The sequence below is a fragment of the Coregonus clupeaformis genome, unplaced genomic scaffold (assembly GCF_020615455.1).
Source record: "Coregonus clupeaformis isolate EN_2021a unplaced genomic scaffold, ASM2061545v1 scaf0385, whole genome shotgun sequence".
NCBI lineage: Eukaryota > Metazoa > Chordata > Actinopteri > Salmoniformes > Salmonidae > Coregonus > Coregonus clupeaformis.
Window position 1 is genome coordinate 131,240 of NW_025533840.1, and position 12,273 is coordinate 143,512.

At 42.9% G+C, this 12,273-nt stretch overlaps 1 protein-coding gene across 1 annotated transcript in view; it reads right to left on the minus strand.

The window, feature by feature from the left end:
- Nucleotides 1–2,738: 2,738 nt before the first annotated feature.
- LOC121548251 (transcription factor 25) overlaps nucleotides 2,739–12,273 on the minus strand; it is a 34,208-nt gene continuing 24,673 nt past the window's right edge. Inside the window, exons 15-18 of the mRNA XM_041859665.2 lie at nucleotides 11,852–11,942; nucleotides 10,783–10,862; nucleotides 8,386–8,461; nucleotides 2,739–4,003 (exon numbers count right to left, since the gene is read on the minus strand). Of these exons, the coding sequence (XP_041715599.1) occupies nucleotides 3,836–4,003; nucleotides 8,386–8,461; nucleotides 10,783–10,862; nucleotides 11,852–11,942 (415 nt within the window). The 3' untranslated portion in view covers nucleotides 2,739–3,835. The remainder of the gene's footprint in view (nucleotides 4,004–8,385; nucleotides 8,462–10,782; nucleotides 10,863–11,851; nucleotides 11,943–12,273) is intronic.

A 12,273-nucleotide genomic window follows, 5' to 3' on the forward strand; every position in this document is an offset into this window, starting at 1 on the left:
CAGCGTCTGTTACTGCTGCGTTACCTCCACCATACAGCCAGGCTCAGCGTCTGTTACTGCTGCGTTACCTCCACCATACAGCCAGGCTCAGCGTCTGTTACTGCTGCGTTACCTCCACCATACAGCCAGGCTCAGGAAACAGGAGAGGGAATAATATGGAGGAAATGGGCTGCTGATAGGTGTGTTCTTGTGTGCTAAGCGGAACACACATGCATGCCCACATGCATGTACACACAAATGCACATGTATATGAGTGGTTGGGTAAGAGGATACATCCATTTGGTCTAAATTGACTGCTGTGAAAACGTTTAAATATCTTGTGTTTATAATGAAGATAAGTGACACTGCAATTATGACCATCTTATGTCACAAAGTCCACACAGTGCAAATGCCTCTGTAGGCAGCACACAGCACATTACACTACCACTTTAGACATCACTAAGGTCAGGGCCAGTACGCACTGTCCCTGTAAGTAACATTACAGCAACAAAGCATTTATACAGTGACCAGAGACTCATCAAACACATCAAACACAGTACAAGACTGTCATGAGAAGGCACAAACACATTTCTGCCTGGTGTCATGTTGAAGCTGATGCAATATATAATTAGTCATGCTGCTTTCCCTCCACCATCACAAGATGCAGTAAAACCAATTAGTTGTTTTCTTGGGGCCCTACGGAACATAAAGGTTAAGAATCCTTAGTTGATCCTTGGCTTGGCTATACTGTACAGTATGTATGTTAACCCCAGTTCAACCTCAGTACACTGTTAAAGGTCTATTACAAGTTCTGATCAATGCTCCTGCTGTTTCATAGGGTGTTTCTTAGAACAATGTCTCCGAACCCAATATAGTTATTTTACAGTGGCCTTGAAGTAACCTTGTAATAGTACATCCCAGCAGGCAAAACTGTACCAGCTTTAATTTTATAATTATAAACACTTACAATCAGGGGTGGAGTTGGAAGAAGTCTGGGAACTCACCACTGTAAAATCTTCTGAAGAACCTTTGTCTTGCCCCAAAGGGAGATTTACAGTTGAAGTCAGAAGTTTACATACACTTAGGTTGGAGTCATTAAAACTGTTTTTTCAACCACTCAACAAATTTCTTGTTAACAAACTATAGTTTTGGCAAGTCGTTTAGGACATCTACTTTGTGCATGACACAAGTAATTTTTCCAACAATTCCAGTGGGTCAGAAGTTTACATACACTAAATTGACTGTGCCTTTAAACAGCTTGGAAAATTCCAGAAAATGATGTCATGGCTTTAGAAGCTTCTGATAGGCTAATTGACATAATTTGAGTCAATTGGAGGTATACCTGTGGATGTATTTCAAGGCCTACCTTGGTAGGTATTGATATTGGAGTGGCCATCACAAAGCCCTGACCTCATCCTATAGAACATTTGTGGGCAGAACTGAAAAAGTGTGTGCGAGCAAGGAGGCCTACAAACCTGACTCAGTTACACCAGCTCTGTCAGGAGGAATGGGCCAAAATTCATCCAACTTATTGTGGGAAGCTTGTGGAAGGCTACCCTAAACGTTTGACCCAAGTTAAACAATTTAAAGGCAATGCTACCAATTACTAATTTAGTGTATGTAAACTTCTGACCCACTGGGAAAGTGATGAAAGAAATAAAAGCTGAAATAAATCATTCTCTCTACTATTATTCTGACATTTCACATTCTTAAAATAAAGTGGTGATCCTAACTGACCTAAAACAGGGAATTCTTACTAGGATTAAATGTCAGGAATTGTGAAAAACTGAGTTTAAATGTATTTGGCTAAGGTGTATGTAAACTTCCAACTTCAACTGTATCTTACAAGTTATAGATATATGTCTCTAGTAGTCCCATCCTCCTCTGAGCCCGAGGCTCACACAGAGCTGGGAATATACTTCATATCACAGTGAACATTATGGACAACGTTGCTCGTGGGGACATGTCTTAGCAGGGAAGGGGGTAGACTTCACATGAACACCCCTCGTGACCCAGGCACTGGAGTAGCTCCAGGTAAACTCTGGAACAAGGCCCTCGTTTGAACAGCAGTCTACCAACTCCACCCACAGCATTACACCATGTGGTTCTATTCAAAAACAGTACAGAGTGGATGCATGTGTGTTGTTAATGTGGGTGTCTTTCAAGCAAGTATGGTTTTTGAGTGTGTGTGTGTGTGTGTGTGTGTGTGTGAGCTGCAGTGTATCCTTTGACTCTGCTCTCCTTTATAGATCCTCTGATAGGAAACAGCATTTCTGGACTATTTCAAGCGAATGAAAACTAGACAATTATGCAAATGAGTATCATGGGATGGTCTCTTCCTTTTTGCCAGATGGTCTTTCAAGGACAATAACTTGGACTCTTTAAACTCCCGGGCAACATCTCACTTATCAAATTACTTGGAAGAATCAGCGACATACAATCAAAAGATTAGGGTTGGAGTAAATAAAACATCAAAAGTACTATGGAGACAGAACGTTTGGTAGAAAATAATAGAGAATATTCCCCGCAAATGGGGTGCGTAGCCAGCTAAAGAGGATACGTGGCATATTGAATTCATGAGACATTACTGAATACAACACACCCCATTTCAACACAGATAGCCTTGTAATTTCCAGACTGATTACCACTATCTGTGCAGCGAACATTTACGATCAGGCGGCTTGCGAGGCTAAGACACAGAATGAACTGCAAAAAAACATACTTTTACACCCATATTCCCCTGGAAAGAGCGAGATGAATTATGAAATTGAATTTATTTAATATGTTTTTACTTAAGTCAATATTGAACCATATGCACAGCAGGTTTATTGTCTTTACATTAGCTTGTGTAATAAATGATTTCTAAGCAGAGTATTTACAGTAGTGGGTTGGATATCATGCAATCACTTCCTGATATTAACAGATGACTAGGGCCAGGAGTTTTTCCTGCCAACGTGACCTCATTGGGAACAACTTTGGGCCCTAGTCAATAAATAGCCCATAATTGATTTCCGGTCAGGTCAAATGACCTCTTTATAGAGAATCACAACAGAAAAATATCCTGATCAGTTTAAATGTTATCCTCAAAATCAAATTGAATTTAAAATGATGAACAGGGTTAATTTGGAGTCGAAGAAAAAATTAAAGTTATGACCAATATTAAAAATGGAACAAGACGTTAAGAAAGTCAATTTGTTCCACTCATAAGATGAATTACTGTATAATTCTGACTTTTATCAGACGTTTATTAACCTTTAACCTGACTCTCATCAACCCATATGGCAGTAGACGTTCGGTTGCTAAAACAACACCATAGGGATTTATTCAATCATAAATGATTCCACTTCAGATATACTGTAGCAGTAGGGCATCATTATCCTTCTGATGAAACACAATATTCATTTTTTTGATAAGCAATGTTCCTTTAAAAAAAGGATGAACAACTGATGAACGCAGCCTCCTGATCTTCTAGATCAGTAAGAACAACTGTCCTGAGGAAAGAGAATGGGACAAAAGGAGGAAGGACAGAGGGCTGATGGACTGACTGACTATGACAGGAGGAAGAGGTGATACTACTGTGCCTATATCAGAAAGGGGGAGTTTGTTTTATGTTTGGGTCATATAGATGACCTGCCATTTCTTTCTTTAAGGTTACAGTATATCCTTCTCATCTGTTATTGCTACCCTCACTGTATCTATTCCCTCACTCATTCACTCTCCATCCTCCTACCTCTCTGCTGTATTCCATCTCCATTCATCTTAAATCAACCTTTTATTTTCTTCTATCCATTCCCATCTCTAGGTACCCCTCCCTCAAGTCTCACTCCACCTCTCTCTCTGTCCTCCTCCTCATTTCTCAGTCCCACTCCCCCTCGTCTCTGTCAGGGTTGTCATCTCTAGGTGGCTCCTGAAACTGGATGTTGGCCAGCATGTCCCTCATGGCCACCATCAGACGATTTACTTCCTGGTTCAGCTCCCGACCCGCTTGAGCTACTTCCAGGTCATCCTGCGGCATCGGCTCACCCTGCAGAGACAGTGACTAGAGAGTGAGCAGTAATTCTAATCATCACTGAACATGACAATACGGAAGTGTGTGTGTGCATTCGGAAAGTATTCAGACCCCTAGACTTTTTCCACATTTTGTGACGTTACATCCTTATTCTAAAATGGATTAAATCGTTTTTTCCCCCTCATCAATCTACACACAATACCCCATAATGACAAAGCAAAAACAGTTGTATTTTTTTTTGTTGCAAATATATATTTTTTAAAACCCGGAAATATCACATTTACATAAGTATTCAGACCCTTTACTCAGTACATTATTGGAGCACCTTTGGCAGTGATTACAGCCTCGAGTCTTCTTGGGTATGACGCTACAAGCTTCGCACACCTGTATTAGGGGAGTTTCTCCCATTCTTCTCTGCAGATCCTCTCAAGCTCTGTCAGGTTGGATGGGGAGTTTTGCTGCACAGCTATTTTCAGGTCTCTCCAGAGATGTTCGATCAGGTTGAAGTCTGGTTCTGGCTGGGCCACTCAAGGACATTCAGAGACTTGTCCCGAAGCAACTCCTGCGTTGTCTTGGCTGTGTGCTCAGGGTCATTGTCCTGATGGAAGGTGAACCTTCGCCCCAGTCTGAGCGGTCTGGAGCAGGTTTTCATCAAGGATCTCTCTGTACTTTGCTCCGTTCATCTGTCCCTCGATCCTGACTAGTCTCCCAGTCCCTGCCGCTGAAAAATATCCCCACAGCATGATGCTGCTACCACCATGCTTCACCGTAGGGATGGTGCTAGGTTTCCTCCAGACGTGACACTTGGCATTCAGGCCAAAGAGTTCAATCTTGGTTTCATCAGACCAGAGAATCTTGTTTCTCATGATCTGAGAGTCTTTAGGTGCCTTTTGGCCAGCTCCAAGCGGGCTGTCATGTGCCTTTTACTGAGGAATGGCTTCCGTCTGGCCTGATTGGTGGAGTGCTGCAGAGATTGTTGTCCTTCTGGAAGGTTCTCCCATCTCCACAGAGGAACTCTGGATGACATCGGGTTCTTGGTTACCTCCCTGACCAAGGCCCTTCTCCCCCGATTGCTCGGTTTGGCCGGGTGGCCAGCTCTAGGAAGAGTCTTGGTGGTTCTAAACTTCTTCCATTTAAGAATGATGGAGGCCACTGTGTTCTTGGGGACCTTCAATGCTGCAGACATTATTCGGTACCCTTCCCCAGATCTTGACACAATCCTGTCTCGGAGCTCTACGGACAATTCCTTTGACCTCATGGCTTGGTTTTTGCTCTGACAACTGTGGGATGTTATATAGACAGGTGTGTGCCTTTCCTAATCATGTCCAATCAATTGAATTTACCACAGGACTCCAATGAAGTTGTAGAAACATCTCAAGGATAATTTTTACATTTACATCATTTAGCAGACGCTCTTATCCAGAGCGACTTACAGTTAGTGCATACGTTATTTTATTTTTTCATACTGGCCCCCCGTGGGAATCGAACCCACAACCCTGGCGTTGCAAACACCATGCTCTACCAACTGAGCTACCTCCCTGCCGGCCATTCCCTCCCCTACCCTGGACGACGCTGGGCCAATTGTGCGCCGCCCCATAATCAATGGAAACAGGATGCGCCTGAGCCCATTTCGATTCTGGGGTCTGAATACTTATGTAAATAAGGTATTTTCTGTTTTTTATCTCTAAAAACCTTTTTTCGCTTTGTCATTATGGGGTATTGTGTGTAGATTGATGAGGAAAAACATGTATTTAATCCATTTTAGAATAAGGCTGTAACGTAACAAAATGTGGAAAAAGTCAAGGGGTCTGAATAGGGTGTGTTGCTTAAATTCACCAGGAAAAGCACAATGGCATCTCTTAAGAACACAATATTATTCTCTCCTGTCTCTCTCAGGTTCAAAATGTTTCAAACGTTGCACTAAGGTATCACGCATAAACAAATTCATTTAAAGAGACAAACAGGAGCTTTGTACGAACCTAGGTGACATACAGTATGTCAGTGTTTTGAGTCTAGGTGTTTTGGGATTATCACGCAGAAAATCCATTTAGTTGATTGATTTAATTTCCAACACGCAGGTCCTCTGTGATCAAGGGCTGACTTCATTTTCCGCACCTAAATTGTAATTTCAGACCTCTTGGATAACACTGTAGCTATTCTAACAGTGCAATAAAACAACTGCAAGCAGACGGCATCTCTTCCTCCTCCTCCTAAACTGTCTCTTTCTTATCCTAATTGCATCTCTTCCTCTTCCTAATTAGATCAGTCTCAAGATGGTTTAAAACTAGCTGCATAAAGAAAGGGTGGTCCCTCTTGGTTAAAACATTGGGTATATGTGTTTCTGTTTGTCAGTGGGTGTTTCTGGAACTTGCATGGTCAGTTGTGGCACCGGAGGACCTTTGGACACTGGAGCACCCAGGTCGGTGGTCCACATTAGTGATTATCTTTACACTTAGCCACATGTCCTCTAATCACTAGCATGGATAGCTACACTCCGAACTAGCATGGGCATTGGAGAGTGAGTATAATGTGCCATGCTTTGCTTCCTCCACATCACGTTGCATCCCACTGCACAAGGTTAAATGGCAACCCAGTGCCAGTCAGTCTAGGACACTTGATCAAATATAAAAATCACTCCCGCACATGTATGCTGTACATTTATGTTTTGATCAAGTGGATCAAAACATAAATGAATGACAAATGAATGCAAATGAATGCTCTGAAGTAGGTCAACATGACGAGAGACAATGTGGTGTGTGTGTGGGTAGATATAGGCTATCCTCTGGTTGCTGGTGCCAGGCTGCTGAGTGCTTATCCTCTTCAGGTGTATTTCACCCTGTGTGACACTGCCCACTCTTTACCTCCTCTCCACTCTGCCTGAGGAGCAGGCGGTAATGGGGCGGACAGTACATGCACTCCTCGTTGTTTGCTATGGACAACACTGAGTCAGAGAGGAATCAAGACTCTCTCTTGAAATGCAACAGTTTTCTGTTCTGCTTCAACAGGACTCAAGTAACACACCATTAAAAACAGTGCATCAAAGAGGTTATGTTAGCCAATCCATAGCAGTAAACTGTTGTTTCAAATCAAGCTAGACCAAACAAAACACGGAGTCAATCAAGAGTTCTTGTACCAAAAGCCAAGTTTGCCTCATCATCCTGTTTCCACGACCTGTGCTGTATCAAATGATAAAGCCAAACTTTGTTAGGCCTCCGATGCCTCGTCACAAAGTGTTGGTTGTAGATAGTGATCAGATTGTGTTATCTGACATCAGATAGAGGTCAGTCAGACACTACATAACATCGTCAATGGGTCAACATTGCTCGGATGTCTCCAAAACGCGCCAGCAAACACTATTTCAAGAGCATGTTCTTCATGGGCCATATTTTTTAGTTCCAACAAAGGACCAAGTTTTTCTGTGGCAAAGTTACGCTACTGTAGACTTAATGTTGTTAAGCTGCTGTAGATCTAGTGGAGTAGGAAGCAACTCCAAAGCACTTTCTCAGGCTTGGCCACGGAGCTAATAGGCATGAAATGAGTCGTATGGTTAATCCATTCAGAACCTCGAGAGGGTTAGGGAATATCTATCCAAACTCCAGCTAATCTATGTTCCCTTCCATCCTGTCAGAACCCTTCGAGCCAACAGTAGCCCAGGATCTCTCCATTAGCTCAGCACTCCCAGAAATGTAAACAGAAATGTTTTAAGATTATTACTATGATGTCTCATCCCGCTGACCGCTGCCTTGCAACAAAGTGGGCTAGTGTATGTCAGGAATCTGGGAGCTTTGAGGAGGAGACAGACCAGGTTCTCTGACTCTCGGTACACTTTATGAATGTTTTCATTGTCTGCTGCAGCAACGTGCCAATTGAAGCAGCCTGTGATCCTTATAATCTTCCGTGTGTGGGGAGGTCATATGCCTCAACAGCTGATGTTCCCCATTGGTCACCCATTTGGAAAGGCACGGTGGAGATGCTAGCTATATTATCATTATGAGGTTGTGTTTCACATGTCATCTTATTCAAGGTCCCTGCTCTATATTAAAACACACACACACACACATTAGTGGGTTTATGAGGACATTAACAGGAGCTGGGCCATTGGGGTCAGAGGACAATCAGTCATGTTGTTCTATGAACCAGAGGACTTTTTCTTAGATTTGCCACACTTGGGGTATGCAGCTCTGTCCTCAGGGACCACAGTGTCTGCTGATGTCCTCTTCTTCCTCTGGTACTTCTTTGTCAAATCCACATCCATTAATGTCACTGATTGTAATCAGAGTTTTCCAGACTTGAAGGAAAGAACACAAGCCATCTGCCTGACACTGCAGCTCCTGAGGACCATGGTTGCATATCCCTAGTCTACTGTAGCTCACCCTTGGTCTAGCTCACTCACTTACCTGCAGGTTGAAGTTTGGCAACAGAGAGCGGAAGAACAGCGACAGGGTGCTCTCATTGGAGGCTCCCACACTCTGCCTGCAAACACAGAGACAAGGGAGAAAGCTAACAAGATAACACAAGCATGCAATACGATTCTCACACTCTTCTGCTGATAAGGATTCTCCCATGACCATAAATTATATTAACCATCATATACAGTGAGGTCCATGTTTTGCTCTGTAAAAGTTTAATATTTGGTCCCATATTCAGAGCATGCAACAACTACATCAAGCTTGTGGCATATTGGAGTTAGTTTTGGTTGTGTTTCAGATTATGTGTGCCCAATAGAAATGAATGGTAAATAATGTATTATTAACCATTCCAAAAATGTGTCACTGTCCATGTACTTTTGGACCTCACTGTATATCATGATAAGTAGGTCCAATAGTTTTTCTAAACCCTAAGAATGCTCTGCTTTTATGTTGTGGTTATAGATCCATATTGTAACCAGTAACCCCCCACCCATTAATAAAAATCATTACTTCAACCACTTATACACCCCCAGTTCTTTATCTTTATCAATCAAAACACTTATCCGTGGCCATGTTTGTAAAGCATGTGAGGAACAAGCAACCATCAGGCAGAAATAGTAGGTCTGTTCTCAGACATGGGTGTGCTGTCATTCTACGTAGTTCTCACCAGAGATCACCAGAGCAGGGTACAGTATCTTGACTAGGGGTCAATTTGTCATGTTTTTTCGTTGTCACCGTATTTGCCTCTCTGATGGTTTGATGCCTCCCTACCATCCACCACTGACTCTGCTGTTTAACAGCTATCACAAGACGGGAGGAAAGAGGCCTCACTCAGGAGCCAACAACACTCCTGTAACCACATGCTATTTCAGAGAAACTGATGACAGCGAGAGGGGAGAAGAGATATCGAAGAGAGGGATAGGTGGGAGGGAGAGAGAGAAAGAAGGGAGGCAGAGACAGAAGGGCGTGTCAGGGATAGACCACCGAGAGGAGAGATGGAAACTGGTGAAATCAAGGCTATTCTTTGTGCCAAACTTATAGCAATGGCTTTTTTTTTTTACATTTAAATGTTTAGTCATTTAGCAGACACTCTTATCCAGAGCGACTTACATTAGCAATTAGGGTTAAGTGCCTTGCTCAAGTGCACAGACAGATTTTTTTTTCACCTAGTCAGCTCGGGGATTAGAACCAGCGACCTTTTGGTTACTGGCACAACGCTCTTAACCACTAAGCTACCTGTCGCCGAAGGTACCACCATTGGCAAAGACAAAGAGTGTCCACACTCCTGAATATTACAAATGGATCACCACCATTCCCTTATACCGTACTCTAATCTAATATACCTTCCTTAGAGATCCTCAATGGAGTCAGTGGACAGTGGTCCAATCAGTCTTATGTGGACTGAAACAAACCCAGCTTTATTGGTGCTGATTAGGAAAACACAAGCAGACACTGTCCTTCTGACTCTTGGTTTTCTGTCCAGAGGCACAAACAAGATTGCTGATCCAAGTAGACCTATAGAGAAGAACTTAGCGATCTGAAGGAGCCACACTCTATAACTAGCTATATGTGATATACTGTATGTTTATATTTTGTGTACTATGTGAAAACCTGCACTGGTACATATTACCTTATTTGATTTGAGTCCCTGGCGGCGTAGTGTGTTACTGATGGTAGGCTTTGTTACTTTGGTCCCAGCTCTCTGCAGGTCATTCACTAGGTCCCCCCGTGTGGTTCTGGGATTTTTGCTCACCGTTCTTGTGATCATTTTGACCCCACGGGGTGAGATCTTGCTTGGAGTCCCAGATCGAGGGAGATTATCAGTGGTCTTGTATGTCTTCCATTTCCTAATAATTGCTCCCACAGTTGATTTCTTCAAACCAAGCTGCTTACCTATTGCAGATTCAGTCTTCCCAGCCTGGTGCAGGTCTACAATTGTGTTTCTGGTGTCCTTTGACAGCTCTTTGGTCTTGGCCATAGTGGAGTTTGGAGTGTGACTGTTTGAGGTTGTGGACAGGTGTCTTTTATACTGATAACAAGTTCAAACAGGTGCCATTAATACAGGTAACGAGTGGAGGACAGAGGAGCCTCTTAAAGAAGAAGTTACAGGTCTGTGAGAGCCAGAAATCTTGCTTGTTTGTAGGTGACCAAATACTTAGTTTCCACCATAATTTGCAAATAAATTCATAAAAAATCCTACAATGTGATTTTCTGGATTTTTTTCTTCTCAATTTGTCTGTCATAGTTGACGTGTACCTATGATGAAAATTACAGGCCTTTCTCATCTTTTTAAGTGGGAGAACTTGCACAATTGGTGGATGACTAAATACTTTTTTTCCCCACTGTATGTATAATGACACAAGTTAGGACATGTGTATCCCTTACCTCTCAGGCCGGGTGTATGAGGTCACTGAGTCCAGCGGGGGGAGAGGATCGAACCCCATCACCGGCTGAGTGGTCACCTCCTGGGAGAGAACACCCACAATTCACCATTACAGTAAACATATTTTGAAGGCCTATCCTCACTAACACTCTGTCACAGATGTCATTGTCATGCATCCAAAACATCAACGTTGATCTTGTTTGTGTTATGAGGACCTCTCGATGAGGAGTTCCAATCATTATACCTGATTGGGTTCTTCATGGAACCAATAAGTCAGCCGTATGCCAGTGATTAATTCCCTCTTAACTAGAGGACTCTATTCTCAGCATAATTTGGCATGCTCTGTACTGTAGCGGTTGTTTACGTGTATGCTACTCTCCTGTTTCATGTTATACACATACATGATGTAAAGTGTACAGAATGAATGAATACAACCATTCATGATCATGTGATAAAGCACTAAGGAAATTATACTATGATTAGGTAAGTCACTCTATTCCCCTATATACTGTGTGCTACTATTGACCAGGGTAATGGCTGGTCAGAAGTAATGCAATGTAAAGGGGATAGGGCTACATGAGGCACAGACATAATCATAGAGTAAGCCTGGTTGTCAAATCCATTTCTCATTTAACAAACGACAAACAGCATGACAATGACTCCTGAGTGGCGCAGTGGTCTAAGGCACTGCATCGCAGTGCTAACTGTGCCACTAGATCCTGGTTCGAATCCAGGCTCTGTCGCAGCCGGCCGCGACCGGGAGACTCATGGGCGGCGCACAATTGGCCCAGCGTCGTCCAGGGTAGGGGAGGGAATGGCCGGCAGGGATGTAGCTCAGTTGATAGAGCATGGCGTTTGCACCGCCAGGGTTGTGGGTTCGATTCCCACGGGGGGCCAGTATAAAAAAAAAAAAATATATATATATGTATTCACTAACTGTAAGTCGCTCTGGATAAGAGCGTCTGCTAAATGACTAAAATGTAAAAAAATGTAAAATGAAAGAGTGGGCTAAATCAGAAACAGAACTGGTGACCAGGGTATAGTAGTGTGGCTGTTGCCGGAGTCTCTCACCAGCGGTAGAGTGGAGGTGGCCTCTTTGATCTCAGACAGGATGACGTGGCGATGGATGTTCAGGGGGGCACTCTGGTACCTCTGCTTCCTCCTAGGGGGGTGGAGGTGACAGGAGGGGAAACCAAAGTCAGAGACACATATGCCAATATGCCACATTTCATGAGGCTCCTTTGATTTCTTCCTGACGTCAAAATGTAACATTGCTTTATTTCATCTAAAAGTGTTGCCTCAACACTTATGAAACAATAACTTTTGTAGATTTGTCGTAGACGTATGGTTGGTTTCTCAGACCTAGATTAAGCCTTTTCCTAGACTAAAAAGCATGTTCGAAGGAGATTCTCCATTAAAGCATGCTATTTCATCTAAGGAATAGAGGTAATCTGCTAGTCGAACACCAAACTCTTCATTGAGACAATGCTGAA